The 21043-nt window shown below is 35.9% G+C and overlaps 1 protein-coding gene across 3 annotated transcripts in view; it reads right to left on the bottom strand.

Moving 5' to 3' along the window:
- LOC150083534 (protein pangolin, isoforms A/H/I/S-like) overlaps positions 1-21043 on the bottom strand; it is a 395173-nt gene that overhangs the window by 344635 nt on the left and 29495 nt on the right. For all 3 annotated transcript variants that reach the window (XM_090378062.1, XM_090378063.1, XM_090378064.1), the window contains one exon: positions 20265-20359. In XM_090378062.1, coding sequence (XP_090234188.1) covers positions 20265-20359 — 95 coding nt within the window. The remainder of the gene's footprint in view (positions 1-20264; positions 20360-21043) is intronic.

The raw sequence follows: 21043 nt of genomic DNA, 5'->3' as shown, positions 1-21043 counted from the left end.
ACTTGAATTCAGTTTTCTACTTTTCCCCATAGTTGTAGTGACTTCTACTCTTGTTTAGAAAAGGAAGGAATAATGTTCCATTTAATGTTGTAGTAACTGTATCCGAATTTTCTACAGGAAAATCGGGAAACAGTGTAATGTGCGTGGAAGGAAATTTCCATTCTCTTCTCTGGTCGTTTTCGTCTGAAATACTTAAAAGGATTTTGAAAAAAATCGGCAGAATAAAGTCTATTTACAGTGAAACGTTGTGGCACTTTTCAATGCTACTATAAGTCAACTCATATTCGAAAGGATTACAATCATTGGCACTTTTTTGTTGATTTTGCTTTTCTGGGGGTCAAAAAAACCGAAAGATTTTGGCTAATTTATTTATTTTGGTAACGATCGTAATGACTCTGTAATGAAGTGCACTGTTGAATTCTGCAAAAGCGCTTTGCGCTTTTGCAGAAGTCATTGACTCGGCGACACACTTGACATTAAGCCGCTAACACTCGTTTCATTCCTAACTTAGTCTGCAAGACTGCATATACGTATACCACCTATTGAAAGTTTTAATGCGCCATTAAGTTAAACCATTGGTGAGCTGACTTTTGTGAACAATAGCTCATCTGTGTTTACCAACTCTTCGTTTAGGGAGACTGATAGCCGTCCTGTTAAATGCTCACCCTCTATGGCAACCTTCGAAAAATGCTTTATGCCAATTAAAAACCACTAACTAGGTTTCCTGCATTATCTTGTTATAATGTTCTGTATCACAAAACTAGATCGCGAAATGTTGCCCCATAGTTCCTCCGCAGCCGAGTGGTCAGGAGCGGGAGTGCAGTAGCACACGCTCTTTGAGTAGACCGGGGTTCAAGCCCCTGACTGCTGAATACGGTCGATCTGCCAACCCGCACTGGACCAGCGTGGCAGATTATGGTCCATTTCCCTCAGCATGAATTGTTGAGGAGGCTTCCATCCTGCAGTGGGTTGATAATGGCTGCAATTTACTTACTTTATTCCATTTTAACTCACATAGGCATAATTCAATACACTCACACCAGCATGTTCTTACTTTTTTGAACAGTCCTCATTATTACATTCGTAAAAAAAAAAAAAAATTAATAAGTTAAGAGATAACTATAATTACCTTTCTGGCTCACAAGCGGCAATTAACAGTATACTGTATCAATAAAACAGCAACTGCTATGATATTTCTTTCGTTTTCTTATACTTCCCCTCCCCTTTATCTATTCGCGAGATTTCATCTCGGATAACCACGGCCTTATTGTAATCACAAATTCTGTTAACCGTTCTTTTAAAAAGTTTTAGTTTCATTACACTTGTTACAAGTTTTTAACAGCGCGCACTCCCTCTGCTCTTTTAGTTTCGTAATTCAGTTAAATAATAAAACTTCGTACATATGATAGGAGGTAATTATTCCATCCCGAAATTTGCAATTCTCCCAACGTATGATCTGTACAATAGTGATCTCTAATATTCCAAAAAGATGTGCCTGCAGTTCTACGCTCAGGAGAGGCGGAGAAGAAGAAGAAGAAAAAAATGGAAATAAAAAAAGTTCATCTACCCGTCTGGATAGAAAATCAACAGTCCAAAGTGCCGAGGGCTAGGTTATCCATTGAGTTTCTTCTAACACGCAAAGAAAAATGGGAGCACATACGAAGGCTGAATCCACTACCATGTTGAGAAGCTATGGTCCAGACTTGTGGTTTTCAACGGGGACGCTAATGCCTTCAATGTGGACGATATAATCGTGACGGTGAGGGGTCGGTAATACACTACTAGATATATAAGAGATACATGAAAGATTTATAGCATAAACTAGTTTAAAACCTCAACACACACGTTTATTTGAAAGTTTTGAGCACTCCGTTGCCGATTCTCACATCTCTTGTAGGGGGGTGTAGGGGATACTGGTAACAAAAAAAAAAAAAATGGAAATCACTGATCTAGATTATAAACTGACAGCAAAACACTAAACAAATTAGGAAATGACATCTATCTTCTTATATTTAAGAGTTTGATAATCTCCCTCTCTAATATGAAAGAATAAGAAAGCAATTTACGTGTAAATTGCTTTCTTATTTTTTCATATCAGTAAATCTCAGCAGAGACTATGGAATAATTTTGCAAGGTCCTTCTGTTTCCCGAACACTTCTGAATTCTATAATGACTTTAATCCTATGCCGATTATTTCATCCAAATATACTTTTATTTCACTGACGAGTTATAAGCTATAAATTATTTTTATTTTATAAATTATTATAGCACGAGAAGCAGTCAAATCAATTATTTAACAGTAACTTTTCTAGACAAGTTTACTTGTATTTTATTCACGAGAAATTCAATGTTAGAAATGGGATGGTAAATTTGGCAAAAAATACACGACGTAAACATCTTTTGATTCTTAAAGATTATTGCTCTATTGTTTTTTTTTTTTTTATTGTTCAAGTATATATGATATAAAAAAGGTAAAGTGCAGCCATTATCAACCCACTGCAGGATGGAAGCCTCCTCAACAATTCATGCTGAGGGAAATGGACCATAATCTGCCAGGCTGGTCCAGTGCGGGTTGGCAAATCGACCGTATTCAACAGTCAGGAGTTTGACCTCCGTCTACTCAAAGAGAGTGTGCTACTGCACTCCCGCTCCTGACCACTCGGCTACGGAGGCCTGATATACTTGAACAATCAGACTCGTATGAAAAGCAGTTCATAATCATACAGTTTTTATGATTATCATTGAAATCCGTATTAGTATTATAATGGCTAATTCATTACTTTGTGTTATGTGAATTATTCTCTAATTACGTACAGCCATGATTATCTGAGGTAAATGGATTCACATCCAACTCGGATTATAAAGGAATGATAAAATAAAAGCGCGTATTTTGTAATTTTATTTATTAAATTAATAAAAATGTATATTAACGAAATAAAGAATAATAAAATCACTCAATTAAATAACAAACAAAGTTGCCTTAGTACTTAACTACTTTTAAACAATTGCCACTGCCAAAAAAAATAGTTTCATTTATTTAAAAGCTGAAACACTGCTACAGCCAGATTTTTCCCTTATTAGTTCCTCATCGAGTAGAAGTAGTCTCCAATACCACCTGCTATCTGATATTTATTCCAAAAATCAGTTAAATCTGAAATTAGGGAATGCAAAGATTTGCAATTCGCCAGAGCCCCAACATAAAACAAAAAGGAAACCATCGATCCTGTAGAGGAGCACAAGGTAGCCGAAACACCAATTCTTGTAGCAACACCATTTGAATTCTACAACCGGCCTGGCTAAAAGTAATAGAATACAAAGGCAACCTCCTGATAGATATAAGCCAAAAGGCCGAGAAGTAATCTGGTTGAGACAAAATTCGTTGTGAGGTGAGCATTAAACCACTGAGCTTCAGGAAGTTTAAAATCTACTGCCCACAAAAACACAAGAAAGGACGCCAAAACCTCTCCCTACTTTTCATAATTTTAAAGAGGCTCAAAACGCATAACTTCCTTCTCCTTAACAGAGTGAATTCGGATTGACGAGGTTCTGATTATCGAGACTTTGCTAAATTCTGTATGGAAGCAAGAAAAAGGAACATGGTGTATGTGCATGTGAGGTACTCGCGATTTATAGCCCTGGCTCAAGTTTATAATAAGTCATTTAGAAAAAGAAAAAAAAAAAAAAAAAAACAGAACTTTTAAGTCGACCCAAACGCAATCCACTCGGCTGTTACAAGAAACCTTTCTAGTCCATATTTTGAAAGTCGTAAATTCTTTACAAGCCCGAACTATTTGATATGACTGGTCACTAGTAAAACGCTGTTGACCCAAGAACCAGACCCCAAACATACAAAGACATGAGGCTAAATGTATACTGGTTTTAAATATTACAGCAATTTGAGGTTTTGTACTAAAAGTACTATTCTAAAGGTACCGAGTAAATTTAGTTATAGAACATCCACTGTAAACATTAGATGTTCTATAAAACATTCACTGCTACATTTATCTGTGCAATTAAAGACGGGTCTAGCCCCTTCTCTCCCACATACATACAGCCTTACCATCAATGACATAACTAGTCAAACGATCCGCCGCGAACTTTTACTGATTCACCTAATGAATATGATTTTGTCCTCTCAGTTCGCAATATACATATTTTTAATAATTTCCAGAATAACACTCTGCGTGTCTTTTGTACGATGCCATAACTACATTTTCCACCAACCACTAAGACATGTCCCCTTACTTTTCATCTACAGCAGGTAACATAAACGTCAAGACACACAACTCACTTAATAAAAATACAAAAAACCATAAGGAGAAACATGCAAGTACATTTGTAATTATACAAAAGCGCTTACTGCATATCAAAGGAGTACAGTTTCTGCGAATCCCACCGGGCTCCCATTCCAACTGTGTCCTCTACCTGAGCACCGATTACGACACCCAATGCACGTTACACAATCTCAAATAATCTTCGTTCGATTTTACCATTCATCACTTCGTTAACCTGTTCTGGGCCCTGTATGCAATATAATTACAGGATAGTTACTAAGAAGTTCAAAATTAAGCGTGTTCGCAGTTCGTAACGGCTAAGGCTGCCAAATGTATTAAAGTGAACGAGCAGGTGAATCACGGGTTTCTGATGTATTTTTTTGCTTAACGCCCACTTAAAGTTTCCCTCTAATTAGACTTACCGACAAACACAAAAACCTGAATGTAGTTTTTATATCACGTGTTGATAGAACGCTTAAATTGCAACATCACATAACATAAATAAATAATTAATTTCGCACTATTTGAAATAAAAAACCAAATAAACCCCAAAAATTAAATTTTGTATAATTTCCTAGTAAGAAAGAAATTATCATTTAACAAATTAAGCATATTCAAATAAATATGCATAATTAGGACTTTACAGAAACAGGTCTTGTAAAGTATGATAACACCGTGTTGCGCAATACAGAAACAAATCGAAACTCTCTCGACACTTCTAAAACGCTGTCATTTGGTCAATTTATCCGCAATTAAACACACTAAAGAAAAATGGAGGTAAGTAGCTTAAAACTTCAAGGTAAACCACAGTGAAAGTGACGCAGATGTTTTCAGATATTTTACGACGTGTTGCAAATCTAAACTACATTTCTTGTTCGCTAACCTCTAAAACCAACTTTGGGAAATTCCAACGCTGACATTCCCCTTGAAAAACATACAACTCTGTGCACATACACACAAACTTGCACACCCCACAACCCCACCCACAACCGTAGTACGTGTGGAGTCACGAGACCCACATGCCTTTCTCGGTCCTCTCACGTCGTGTTTATTTATAGCGTTCTTTTCACACTCCGCCGGATTATCCGTCCCTCCCTCGCCAGCTGAATGGAGCCCATCCAGTCCCAGAGGGAAGGGAGTATGGACCCTCCCTCGGCCTTCGAGTGTCTGCTAAGGAGAGAAATGACCAACGACCCGGTGAAAAGCACGAGGTGCCCGCTTGGGATAGAGGGGGAGGGGGAACTTTTGCATGCTTAAAACTTTTAAAACTCTCAAGAAATATTTAAACGTAAAAAAAGCGTGCAGATTTTTCTATATTGAAATACGGATTATTGCACTGATATGGTAGAGGGAATAAAAACCGCCAAAGCAATGCAGAAGTAAACAACTCTTCTGATGAGAGAGAGAGAGAAAAAGAAAAAAAAGAACAGATTATTATTTTTTATAACACTCCAAAGACGACAAACTTCAAAAAATTCAAGGTGTCGTAAAATGTTTAGCTGTTAACTATGGTTTACTACTTGTGTACATACGTCATTCATAAATAAGCAGGTTCCGGTTTTTATATAACCTAGAAAGAAAGAAAGACTACACCAGACTAGTACTGGAGGTTAATTTCGAAAATATTTTTGCATAATTCAAAATTAATACATTTTTTATTAATGTCGAATTCAACAATAGAAAAAGACAGAAATTGACTACATGTCGATTTTACATTGTACATAATACGCAAAACGTTACGTTTCGATTTCATATATTATCTACAAACTGTTTAGCATTCCTTATAGGAATCCTATAAGGCGCTTATAAGTCAATTCTCATTTTCCCATGTGCTATTTTTACCTATATATAAATAACTCGTTCCAAATCTCTTAATGTTTTGAACAACCACGTATGTATTAACAATCGTCCCCTGAAAAAGGCATGCACTCGGGGACTGTCTTTTCTCTCATCATGCGGTAGGAGGAATGATGTTTTTTTTTTTTTTTTTTTTTTGGTTTTTTTTTTACCGTAATCGAGTTAATTCGGTCTCGAGAAGGGCTCACCGGTTATATCGTTCAGTACAAAAAAATCTTTGTTTTCAAGATCACAAAACAAAACAGTTCAAATTAATTACGACGCGAAAATATTTTCTCTATTTATTTTAAAGACTATCAAATGTCTGTGAAAATGAAACCCTAAGTCCCTTTTTAAAAAGCCTTTAGAAGTTCTCCCAATCCAGAGGTGCAACTATTCTTCCACCCGTGAGATTTTTAACCCCCACGACCAAACCGTACGACAGTTTCAATCCCAGAGAGGGCCTGAAACGGTTATTACGGGGACTTTGCCGTATGGTAGTTTCTCCTATCTCTTATACTGCTAACTAAAAATCCCTATGTTTCGGTAAGAAGAAACAGTAAGAAGCCATTTCATTAAAAAAAATGGAAAGGAGTATATATCATTACCTAAGAATTAAATCACGTAAACAAATCTACCTAATTGTAGAATTGGTCAAAAATTAAAAGGAGCTGTGCCGTTAGATCCAGTATGAACAGGCCAGATTCGATTCTGGAATTGTAGACTGGAACACGAGAGCCTATCACACAGTAAAATTTGCCAATCAAACAGTACTGATCACTTCAACACACACAATGTGTTAAAACGGTTGATACAGCATGATTGCGGGGAGGGGGCTTCAAAAATATCACCGGCGGACCGAGAGCATATAGCTGTGCTTCTGGACTAGAGAGAGAGAGAGAGAGAGAGAGAGAGAGAGAGAGAGAGGAGCATATTCTAAATGCGAAATAGGAACTTGGTCACTCATGGTCAAGTAACCACGGAAGTGTAAATTAGAATAACCACGAACTGATCTAGTAACACAAATGAATCATGTTCCCGCGCAGGGCCTTCTCCCTCCCCATTTTTATTTAAAGAAAACGAAATTCATGTGAAAAATTCAAAGATCGTTGTCTATCACAAATGACGGAAAACATTTACAAATACCCTTCTGTTCTGGACCCCGGTTTTCAAAGTCAATTAACTTTGCGAGGATTTAAAACAGAGGGTGGGATCTTTTTCCAGGAACCTTTTATCTTTTCGACGATTAAGGACGGTAATCCAGCTCTTTAACCAGAACCTTTTCACGGGCTCCTCCCAGAAAGGTTAAGCTAACCTTCAACGAACTACCTTCTGTTTCTAATAGACTTTCCCAATTACGTGTGAACTACATAATCGGAAAAATACATAAGAAAAACTCAGTGTAATTATATCATTAAATTAGTAATAACATAAAAATTAACATATTGCAAGAATATGGTTAGTCTCGGATATTCCGTTGGATGTCCGCGAATAATCGTGACTATTTCAGAGGTTTTCAAAATTCTTTGCAAAGACGGCACAGATTGGCAATGAATAAATTGAAATGCTTGTTCAAGTTAAGGGGTAACAAAATAAAGTATACTCAAAGATTTTCCCATACGCATACTAAAGATTACTCGTGTCATCAGACACTCGAACTCCGTAGTGAATATTTCCAGTGGCGATCTGACACTTCACCGAATGGCGCATTCCGCATTTTAACCATCATGGACAATAAACGGAGGGTTCAGAAGAACTATAAAAACAAGTACCTACACATAATCCACTGATAAATTTCGAAATTTGCGCGACTTGAATGCATAGTAAAGCATTACCGAAAGATGGTAGGTAACAAATCTTCGGCTATACAAACACACCATGTGTGTTTGTCATGCATTGCTACCAACACAACCGGAAAATTCTTAGCTCAAACACACAGGTGCGAATGCTAAAAGAAGAGTACCACCCAATCTCCCGTGGATAATGCTATTCACGGATTGTTGAGGCAGTAAAAACCAAAATTCCCTCATTTAAGAACAGATTAGTATGGGACAGATCGAAGGGAGTAATCGTAATGGGGTTGTGGCCGTCTTGCGGTAATACGGCCAGCATGTCATCGATAATACGATAAAGAATGTAGAAGTCGACGACCATGGCAATTCAGGTAATTCCTAAACAAAGGATTCTCACACAATGTATTACAGAGTCGACACCATGCGTCACAACTGCAAATTCTCTGGGTCGTCCCTAATGGTCACTCTGTGTTAAATATGACCTGGGGTGGACAGTCATAGGCTGACATTTCGACGTCATTCTAGGTCACAAAGTGTATTATTGTCTTCGTCTTAACACCGTAACAAATGGGAGGAGAACTGGTTTAGGGCAGCCTTTATTTCACTAGCTGGCCTTCGAATTTCTCAACAGCCAAGAACATACAGCCTCCCCCCATCTCGTGGGTTTCTCCTCTAACAACTCGTCTTATAACTGTCTCGCCACTAATACAGCCAGGAGGCTTCTCTCGGTGGGGGCGTAAAAGGCCTCTGCACAGTAAATGGGTCAGCGGGAGGGAGGGGAAAGAGAGAGAGAAGATGTCCACAAAAATAGGATGTCATTCGATGCGGGGAGTGATAAGAGCAGCTGTAACTATACTCCTGGTCAGGCAGGGGCAGTAGTTTTGCTCTTGGTAGTATTTCAAACAGTGGAAGTAACGGATATCACAGAGATGGAATACATTTCTAAACAAAACTAAGTATTTATGGCAGTATTTTATTTATACAGAACATCTTGTAAAAAAAAAAGTGCAAAAAAACATAGAGGACATTAACAATCCAGAACAAACTCTTTCGCTGACAGATTATATTTCGGGCACGAATACTGAAATTCAGAAATATTTGGGGCACTCAGACGGATTCCCAACTTTTTTTAAAAGTACGTTAACTGTGGTAAAATTATTAGTGAATTGAATGAGATATAAGAACCCATTCATAGCAATCACACCGTGGGCTGAATCCGATTCGTTTAAGTGCTCTTTATATGATGTCGGGCAGGAGAGTAACAATCACCTGCGGTGTGTGGGGATGCGCAACAAAAAAGAAGGCCCAGTTCCACGAGGCAATGTGCTTTTGTTTGGTGAAGGGGAGGGAGACATCGTAAATTTTTGTGAGGGAGTCCCTGTACAGATTGGAGATTTTACGTTACACTCCTATATCAGAAATGACTCAATCAAACTGCAGGTTTTCTTTTACTCATAGGCGTAAAGTGGGGGGGGTGGTGTTTTTAGCCTCTTTCTCTTTTTTGTAAGGGGGATCCGCCAATTTTAAGAATAACACATGTTAAGCAAAAAACGATTTTTATACGAGTATATTAAAAGTTGTTTTTGTTTTTTTTGTTAGGAGAAAGTAACACAAAAAAGTAAACTTTTATTTTTTTTATATTGGTTCTGGGACTTCGAACGAAATCTGATTGACATTTATGAAAGAAAAAAAAAAAACATTCAAAATTAAATGTTTTGTAGTAGAGTAACGTGAACAACGAAATCGCCTTCCTGGCAACCCAAAGGTCGCGGGTTCGAATCCCGCCTCGGGCTTGGATCAGAGTAGTGCAAAAACCTTGGGAGGTGCATTATGGCCACAGAAGCCGATGCGCCAACAACTAACAAAAAAAAAAAAAAAAAAAAGATTAACTGAATTCACGAGTGTAGTACAAAGTACGTTGTTTTCAATACTTCCTGCCCGTCTGTTTGTTAGGGTTGACAAGAGGCATAATGGTATCTAAAATCTAGAGTTGATGTCTTCACGATTAGATCAATGGTCACGATCGCTCGTCTTCCACTTCGTATGGACGGTAAAAGTTAGTAATTACTTTCCCCCTGTGACCAAGTTGGGTCTTTCATCCAACATAACCAGTAAACCATGCATAAAATACACGTAATCTACAGACATAAGTTGGCAGAATGACCTTGATGTATTATTCAGACAATCATGAAATTTCATGCGTAGGAACTAACATTGAATAGATGCATCCGTCTGTAATGGTATCACTGTATTAATACTACAGTTATTTTTATTTATTATTATTTTTTTTTTTTGAAGGGATTTTTTGTAAATAAAATCTGTTAATTAAAAGATACCAAAACAGAGAACTACATATGTTATGCAGTGGCGTATCCCGGTATCATCATTAGAGGAGGCATGGCGACCAGGCTTTTGAGAGGTTTTTTTTTTTTTTTTTTTCAGAACGCTTTCTGTGTTCTTCTTTAATTTCAAAATTTTGGTTGGGGGAGCACACATTCCCCCTCTTCCCACCCCTGTCCGAATGAATGGAAACGCTAAGGGGTTTTGTTCTAGCATATCTTTTAACTCACATCATGTCCTCGTTTTAAGCATGAAAGTTATGTGAAGTTGAATACCGCTTGTGAGGAAACACTAGCAACAGTGGCACATATGGTAAAGAAAGATCGTGAAATGACCTGTTAGATTTTAATTACTCGAAGTCTAACGTCAGTCATTTCCGAAAAATCATTTTGTGGATGATGTTATTGATGAACTGAACAGGCACTCTGCATCGATCTTTATAGACGAAAGATCTTTCATAGTGAAGAGAGCCTATGCGACTGAGGCAGAACAGTATGAAATCAGCTATACTGAAAACATATATGGCTGTTTATCAGAAAACTTTCTGGGCTAAGGGCAAGTAAGTCTCCTGGAGTTGATGGCATATACCAAATAATTGTGGGGAAGGCGGCGATAGTGCCCTAGACCATTAAAGTTAATTATGACATCATATTAACTGACATCATTGAATTTGGAAAGGATTCCTTTGGAGTGGAGTAGTTCCATTGTGGGTAACTGCACCAGTCAATCTAACTTCAGTAGCATCGAAAATCATGAAGGCAATGAGGATACACAGCATGTTTTTTTTTTTTCTTTTTTTTAAACCATATTTAACTAACCTAGGTAGCTATTCTGGCACAGCCACTCGTGAGCTGGATGAAGGAAATAATTTCGACATTGTTGATTTGGATTTTAACAAAATGATTGACTCAGTCCCTCATGACAGGTTGCTATATAAATTGGAACACTCTTCAGATTGGTCTGAAGTGATTCCTTTCTACTTCTCTCTCTCTCTCTCTCTCTCTCTCTCTCTCTCTCTCTCTCTCTCTCTCTCAGGGAAATTTTTTTTCGCCAGTGCAGCATAAGCCTCTGGCTTCCTTGCACCATGCGGCTAATAATAATAATAACTTATACAGTTGTTAGAGTTGAATTAAAACAGTAGAGGAAGAAAAGAATTTTGAAGTTAAAAGATGGGCAGACATTAATTTTCTGAGCAGCGTAGCGATACAGCGAGACGACTGAATACCACTGTCCCAGTGTCCATCAATTTCAATTTATCGAACATTTCCTCATAGATAGGGAGATCATATTCTCACTGTATAAGGCAATTGTAAGACCACACTTGGAATACCACGTTTAAATATGAAGAACATACCTAAAAAAAAAAAAAAAAAAATTGAGCTTTCTGAAAGGATCCAAAGACAGGCAACCTGCTTGGTGAGATCTGCAAAGGATCATATAAAGACTTTGAATGTGCAGGCTACAGAGCTTGGCAACCAAACACCTTAAAGGGGAGGGGAACTCATGAAGTTTATAAGACTGAGAAAGGATAGTAAAATGAATGAAGGTAAAATTTTCACTGTTGTATAAATGATTCCAGAAGTAGGTGCCATAAATTCAAATTATGGGAAAAGAGGTTCAGACTGAATGGGACCAGACTGTGAGAAGTTTTTTTTTGGCAGCGAGTTGGTAATTACTGGATAAACTGCCTCCATGGGTGGTACGGGCTGACAACTTGGAGTAATTTAAAGGTCAGCTGGACATGTATTTATGTGAGGAGGGATTGCATATATAGCTTATTTTATTTTTAATTTTTATTGTTTAATTTTTTATTTGTATTATTACTTTTTACTGCTTATTTTATTTAATTTTTTTTTGTTGATGCAACAAAAGCTTGTGGCATCCTTACACTATATGGCCAATACTAATAATATTCACTTCCAGAAGAAGTAAGTACTTCTGAGTACTGTGTTAGTTGTCTGACGGCACCAGGGGTTCCCCCCATCTCCACACTGTCTGAGTACTGTGGGTACTGTCTGATATGTAGAATCCCATTTTGCATAAAAACAACTGTTTTTATGCAAAAAAAATGCAAAACCTCAACATATCAGACAGCCAATAACTTGACTGCTTGATAACACATTTGATGATGATGACTATGCCACTTCCCACCACAATAAACTTCAATTATTGTGACTTTTGGTCATGGGGATATCCAAATTTCAGATATCCCAAATAGCTCAAATTTGGATATATCCAAACCTCTGGATAATTTGAAGGAAGACATTGCAAGGCATTTCATATTAGCATTATCAAATGATACAAGAAAGCAAGATTATATAGCATCAGCCAAACAAAAAAAAAAAAAAAAGACCTCCCATTTCACCTATTTATTCCCTCCAATAGTTTGTCTAGTTCTTCCTGGAATTTATTTAAACTGTCAACTTCCACAACAATAGATAGAAGTTTGTTCCAACAATCAACCATCTGTTAGCTAAAGGCAAATTCCACACATCTATTCTGTGACCACCCTTCCTCATTTTGAATTTGTGTCCCATCGTTTGTGTCATCTAAGCACGAGGAAGAATCCCATCAACACTGAGCTTGCTCAATCCACTCAAAGCCTTAAACACCTCAGTCAGATCACCTCACAGGTGCCTAGTCTCCAGACACTGCAATTTGCAGAACTGAAGCCTTTCTTGGTAAAAGCACCCCTTTGTTCTGCTCACCAATCTCATTGCCCTTCCTGTACTGGTTCTAACAGCTCCACATCCTTTCTAAAATGAGGCTTTCAGACCTGTATGAGTATGCAAGGTGTTTTGCCTGACCACTGCCTTAAACAATGGGATAATCACCTCCTTATCCCTGCTAGCAAAATTCCTACATCACCAACATTCCCCATGACATGCTTCAGGCAACAGCTGACCATGCTGTACAAGGCCTTAAGCATATAGTGTACATAAATGGTCACTATATTGAACCTCTCAATCTTCATACATAGCAGTTCATCCAAAGTACTTTATCAGATGTACAGCACCCATTGTCCCCTGCCAGCAGAATTTAGAATTTTTTTATTTGTACTTTCCATTTTCATGTACTGGATAGAGTCAGAATCTACTTTAAATTTAATCTTTCTACTATTAATTGTTTTCCACATACAGCCAGCAGCTGGCCAATAACACTAATTATAACCAACCTGTACAATAATAAAAATATAAATGTGCAAACAGGCACTGTACATTAATATTTATAATATTAAAATTTAACATATTTATACAGAGGTACTGAATAACTAGGAATTACAGTTATATATTTGCAACATGAATTACAAAACTGTTGTGATATGAAAGTGTCAATATATATCTGCTAATCTGCTATCCTGCAACACATATTGGGATGGCTCGTTCTCCCATGGAATAGAATGAGACAACAAAAGGATCTTTACTCCTTTTGCAAGGGGTATAATAGTATGTGGTAAGTCTATTTGCCAGACAGCAGAAAAAAGGAAACAAAATCAACTGCTGGAAACATTGTGTGCAAGTGGTAGCCAGAGCAAGCACAATGTTTTAAAGAATACATAAAAATAAAAAAATACAAATAATAATAATAATAATAATTAATTAATTAATAAAATCAACAAGCCAGGTACACCAACATTAATGGCCATGTTGATAGCTGAAACAGAAAAGGGCACAGAAGGGATGTTGGAACACCGTTCTGGTTCTTCATATGTAGGGAGTAATGTCATGCATACATATTAATTGCATTTAATTCTATTATCTGACAAATATTCAGTTTCACAAAATATTCCATTTCAAGCCCTGAATGAGAAGGAATCAGAGGCATTCTTAATGAGCTGACCCAGGAGACAGTTGATATAATGGGATGAGTGCAAGACAAATTCCCATCACAAAACACTTCAGAGAATGAGTTATCATGGTTGCATAGCTGCTCACAAGTTGAAAATGTCTTCAGCAATAAACATCACCACCTAATATGGTATAAAGAATGGAAAACTGGACATTACGGCAGAAACAGAAACGTGATATAGAATAAGAGTTTCAGACTCGGAGTGCTCATGGGCCACACTAGTTTGCACACCTGTGTCATTACTGATGAGAACCTGTACATAAAATATTTTTTTATGTATAAAAATATGCACCCACACGACCATCAACATTTATGATGATTTATAAGTTATGAAGTTTATTTAAATCTTAGATTAGTGTATTTCTCAGTATCGCCATTTATTATTATTATTATTTTCATATAGGTTTAACCCTGTTAAAGGCAACTATATTTGAGGGAGGGGGTGCACCAGAAACAGAGGGCTGTAAACAGCCTGCAGGTCACTGGTTTGACATGCCTGATTTAGAGTGATGAATCATGCCACACTCCATTCATCAGATAAATGAACTAGATGTTGTACATCCCCAAAGAATGGTTTCATCCAGAATGTATTATGCCAAGAATGAAATTCAGTAGTGGCAGTGAGATGGCTTGAACTAGTTTCATGTAGTTTCACAATGAAACCACAAATACAACTAACTGAATTTCTGGAAACATTCTGAACAATTTTGCCTTCTGAATTGTTCAGAACTAATCTGAAACAACTGCCATTATTCTGACAACTCTTTGTAGAGGTACTGCATTTGCATCAGCATGACAATGCTCCATGTCAAGAAGGAGACTGCTTCTTGTCAGTAAAACAGTGATCTAAGGAGAAAAATGTGACAAAACTGACATTTTCAGTCCATCATCCAGACCCAAATCCAACTAAACAGTTTTAATATGTTTTAGAACAACAATCAAGAACCAGAATAAGACATCCTAATCCAAGCAACAATTAAACACAGCCTTAGAGGAGGAGTGGAGCAAAGCAAGATTCCAATCTCAACATACCAAAAACATATAAAAAGTGTCTCCCAAAAAGGTTGGCAATATCATTAGACTACGGGGGAATCATAGGTACCAACCTTCATTCATGCAAAAATTAAAAAAATAATAATAATAAAATAAATAATCAATCTACTGATTAAAAAAAATTAATAAATTAAATAAATTAATTAATAAAAATGTAAAATAGATAAGCAGGGCCCTATGCTCACCCAAGCAAACACAGAAGCAGTCTCCTGCTTAAAGAATGGCACAACTGCTGCCAGTAACAAGCAAAAGAAAACACCCCCTCCCTACTGCACAATCGAACAGACTGACACCTCAAGAAAAAACACAGGAACCACGTCACTCCTTCAAGAAGCATTGGTCTTGTGGAAATTCCCAAATCACTGCATCTATGTCATAGACTGTTAATAGCAAAGAACCATGGATGCCTCTATGTAAGCTTGGTTTGGTTTTGGTTTTTTTTTTAGGAGCATTAGCAACTAAGGCCATATTGCTCCCAGAATATGCAGTGGTCATTCCTTGACCTTTCCGCATCCTCCGTATTTGGTGGTGACGGGCTCGAACCCCGGTCTAATCAAGAAGCGTGTGCTACGCACTGCTGCTCCTTCCCACCTGGCTACGGAGGCGCCTCTCTATGTAAGCAATCAAGAGAGACACAACAGAAAATGTCTTAAATATGGTTGCCCAAAGCAACTAAAACCCGAAACAAAATGTATATTTCCATGTTTACCAAAACCAAAATGCAAATATGCAGCATAACATCTAACTAAAATTACAAAAGACAAGAGATTAAATACTAAATTATAAGAGTTTGAAAAAAACACAAATAAACTCAATAAAAAGAAACTAATTAACAAACTATATTATAACTGGGGTAACTATATCAAAGAAAAACTTGAAAGGTGGGGTGGGGAGCACAAGAAATTTCCATCTTCTGCCTTTTGCACATATTTGCATTTGTTTTTGTAAATTTTCAAAATCTTATAATTTGGTATTTAGTTTGTTGTTAGTTAACTGATGTCATGGTGCATATTTGCATTTTGATTTTGGCTTGTTAATTGGCTTTGATAAACACAGAAACTTATGTTTTGCTTCTTCAGTTATTTTATTTACTTCCTAGTTACAGGAGATCTGTATTTAAGACTTATTTTCCACTGTGTCTGTCTTGATCACCTGCATAAGAACATCCATGGTTCTTTTACTGTTAGCAGGTCAAGACAGAAATGTGAGTGTTTTTGGGAATTTCAAGGACCAATGCCCCCTTAAAGAAGTGGCTTCTTATTCACCCATTTGTTAGGTGTAGTGGGGGATAGGGTTCCCTTGCTTGTTTCTGGTAGCAATTGTGACATTCTTTAAGCAGGAAGCCATACCTCTATGCTTCTGGGTGAGCACAGCCCCCCAATCATTTATCTATTCTATATTTTTAATTAATTTATTATTTTATTTAGTTAGTTCATATTTTAATTTTTGTGTGAACTAAAGTGGCAGTAGGCATCTCTTCAGCATTACCTGTTCCAGTTTGCAAAAATTCATTTAATGCAATATAATAGTGTTTAACCTTGTAAATCACTATTTAATTAAATTTTAGTTTGGTTATTTAATTTTAATATTGCTAAATGGACACTAATTTCGGCACAACATGTTTAGAAAAGGGCATCTATACAGAGGACACAGTAATGAATACATAGGGGGCATTCTACTCTTGTGGCAGTCTTTTCACCCAAGATTGACTGCAGCCCCTGACTGAAGAGGCCCTTTAATTTTTTAATTGAGGATTTCTCCATTCTTTGATGGAATTTGAACCCAGATCTCTTCAACCATGTGACATCAGCTAACTCACTATCACAGAGAAAATATATAATAGGAACTGAATCCCACATGTTATTTTTATTACATCCTGAATGTTTCATCAATATGTATTGATTTTATATTTTCCTTGACATATAAAAGAGTAAAAATGAAAGTATCACCTGTTTGTAATATACACTAGAACTCTTCATCAGTAGTGAAGGTGAAAAAAATACACACACACACACACACACACACACACACACACACACACACACACACACACACACACACACACACACACACACACACACACACACACACACACACTGGTGTGCCATCTTTCAAAGATGCTCAACGAAGGGTCACTTTATAAATACCCTTGACCACCCAAGCTTAACCAGTATATTCATTTAGCTGGCAGTAGGTTGCTACACACCTGGGATTCTCTCATCTGATACAATGGAGATTTCTTCCCCCAAGTCAACCAATACCTTCTTTTTAAGCTGACTGCTCACTGTTCTTGTGATATATTATCTAAAACCCCTGTCCAGCCAGTTTTTCCGCTTCTGTACTTAAACAATTCAGCAATGCATCTGGGACAAATTTTTATAGTTAGAGATTTTCACTACAAAATTACACACTCTTTGATCCTAAACTTCCCCTTTAACTGAATAGTCACCTGCTGAGGAAATCAAAACATAGCAAAGTAATTACATAATCACACTTCAAATCTGAGTTCCCTTACATATCAGGAATGAACCTAAAATGACTAAAACTGAGTAAATTACCAATTATTTGATTTCCCACTGCTGAAAAATTTTCATCTTAAACATCTTGTAACTCCAAAAATTTTATGACACCAATAATTTCAAGCAGTAACAATTTACATACCATTACATTAAACGATTTTATGAATTATGCACAAAGTTCAGCAGAGCAGGAGAAAAAAACGGGGAGGGAGAGGGGAGAAAGATTCTTAAAAGCATTAAAAATTAGGTATGCAGGACTTAGCTATCCTATTACAAATATGCAATGCATGACTGTTTATTCTGTTACTTTTAAATTCATTGAAACTACTGACAAAAATCCCACTTTGCAAGTTTAGGGAAAGAAAGATAACACCCGAGGGGGTACCAAAAAGCAATACAAGGTAAATTGTCCAATATATTATAGGTTTAAAATACAAATTTATTAAGTTATCAGATAATATTAATCAAAAATTATTTAGAGTTTTAAAGCAGGAATAGGCCTATGCAATGGGTATATTTCAGCCAAATGCATTTTTAGCTTTGGGTGACACCTACATTTTTTTTTTTTTTATAAAAATAATGAAATTAATTAATAAATTTTTAGGGGGACCTCTTAAATGTCAAGACCTGGTGCTTTTCCTGAAAATAATTTCAAACAACAATTTTAAGTCAATGGTAAGGGGGAATCTGGTCAAAAAGAAAAAAAAAGGCTGAGAAACACAAAAACTTTTAGTTTCCTTCATTCTGTGATAAACCAAATAAAATACTTGTATCCCAGAAAAAATGCTAAAAATGTCTGTGTGACCTAAGTGAGAAGGCAAGTTAATATGTGAAAATGTAGTTCATGACAATGGCATAAATTTGTGGTTCTCAAACTTTTTTATTTAAGGCAACTTTAAAGTTAAAAATGCTATATTTACAGCACTCAGGAAGAGTAATTTCCATTAATAAACAGAGTCAATTAATAAACAGACTCATGGCACCCTAATGTGCTACACACCCCAGTTGACAATCCAGATTCATGATGTGCTGTAGACTAATGGATTTTCTAAAGTTTTTACCAGGAACTGGTAAAACAACTGTAAAAAAAGCAATAAAAGCTTTGCAGACTAGAAAAAAAATTTTCTATCGACCAGCAGTTAAGTAAAAATGGTATAACTGGAGGATTTATTTTCAATTAGATTATTTTATATCACTTGACCACATAAAAACAGGTCATGAGTCTTATCTTATTATGGATTTGCAATCACATTAAAAATAACAAGTTAGAAGATTTAAAACTGTATTATATTTACTCATGAAAACATTTCATGATTTAAGCTTTAGTTTCAGTAAATGCCATTTGAGTAGTGACTACTCCTGGCATTACTGTGAATACACAGGTCAACAAAAGAGAAGTGGCACATTGAATTTCTGCTTCGTCTCTGGTGTCTACTTAACATAAATCAAGATTATGTTCCAATAACTCATCTCTTGCCAGCATCAGAAACCTGACTTAACTGTAAAATTCAGTTCAAGTTACTGTTGGTGAATCATGGAAAAAAAAAAAAAAAACAGCTGGTAAAAAAGAAGTCTTATTCTTAAAAATCATTTAAAATGACTTCTATTCATAGTATTTGGGTGGAAAGAAAGTGTAGAGAACATTCAAGTCCTGACAGAATTGAATATTCAAATATTGTTGATGAGGTGCATTTATTGTTATTTACAAAAAGGTACACACCAAAAGATCCCTATCTATAATTAAAAATATTGTATTATATGTGAATCAGCTAGATTTATATTTGATTCACATCACTGCAAATTATATAAACGATTCTGTCAATAGTAATGATAATACAGGGATAAAGTGGTGATTACCCACTAGAAAGTGGGTAATCTGCTAGAAGACATATTGAAATTACAAAATTAAAAATATATATATATTATCTATATATATTTTCTCAAATTTTTTTACATATATTCTCACCCCCCTCCTCCAGTCATAGCAGTTAGTAGGGAAATTTTTGGGAGATGTAATACTGTACTACTAACAAACATTAATATTATATACAATGCACTAATAAAACTAGTAATATTATTCTTTGCACAAATACATGTTTTTTTTTCATGTCATCCCTAAGATATAAACAAAAATTCCCAAAAAAAAGAATGAGAGAATAAGCAGGTGAAGAGAGCACAAAGAATTCTTTATCTACACTTTAACATATATATATCACAGATGCATAATTTGTTAAAAGAGTAACATTCCATAGTTTTGATTAACGTTCTTTTCTCGAAACTACCATATCAAATTAACGAACTAAAAAAACTATGCATTTTTTCACCTACATAAGCAAGATTGGTATGTGTTTTTAATAACTATGAAAAAGTCCCACTTTTAAAAAGGGGAAAAATATGATATGAAATTATGCACTTTTTACCTACATAAATAACACCGGTATATATGTTTTAAATTACTGCAAAACATTCCAATTTAGGTAATTTTAATTCCCCCACCAAAGAAAACTTTCAAAATATTTGCAGTCTATGCAAATATTGCACATAGTTAAAGTCAAATATCAGAAATAAATAAAACACCTGAATAAAAAAAAATTGCTTACCATTGATACTGTTCCCAAGGTGCCATTTGGATGAGGGTATGGTGATACAACATATCCAAAAGGTGAAGAATGAGGGAGGTGTTCGAATGACTTCCCTATTGAAGGACAAACAACAGTGTAACTTGTCCTACCAGTTCAAATACCTAATATACCACTAATAAAAACATAGTTATAATATGTAACAAGCAGTCATCAGAGATAACAGCATTGTCCAATGCTGTTATCTCCAATAGGTGATTTAATTCTATATACTAATTCTAAATATTTGATAAAAGAATTTTAAAATGTTAAAAAAAGACTGTTTTAAAAGCAAGTTATACTCAATTTAAAGATATAAAGTTCTAATTTCTTACAGACTAATGCATAACAATAACTTAGAATTTTAATTATGTAGTACTCAAGAGCTCCTCAGATATAATCAACAGCTTATTATGTCATGTTTTCTCAAACAGAATAGAAAGAATGCTATAATGGTCTTGAAAAAAATTATTCAAAGGATTGAACTTATTCCAGTAACTCTCAAACTTTCTTCTGTTCTAAACCACCAAATTGTGCAAATATAATGCTCTTAGTAGTTGTAACACAATAATTCTTTTCACAAATCACACTTTTGAAAATTGCTGCTTTAAACAGAACAGGATGATAAACAAGAACACCTGCTCTTAACTTCACACAAATTATATTTACAATTTTGGCTCAAAAATTTGCCACTGTCCCCACCTTAACCCAACATAAACAATTAACTGATGAAAAGTGACAACTACATTTAATGTAAAATG

The sequence above is a fragment of the Mastigoproctus giganteus genome, chromosome 7 (genome assembly GCF_048544385.1).
Source record: "Mastigoproctus giganteus isolate SK-2022 chromosome 7, ASM4854438v1, whole genome shotgun sequence".
Lineage (NCBI taxonomy): Eukaryota > Metazoa > Arthropoda > Arachnida > Uropygi > Thelyphonidae > Mastigoproctus > Mastigoproctus giganteus.
Note: the sequence above shows the minus strand (reverse complement) of the source record. Positions and strands in the feature narration are given on the sequence as shown.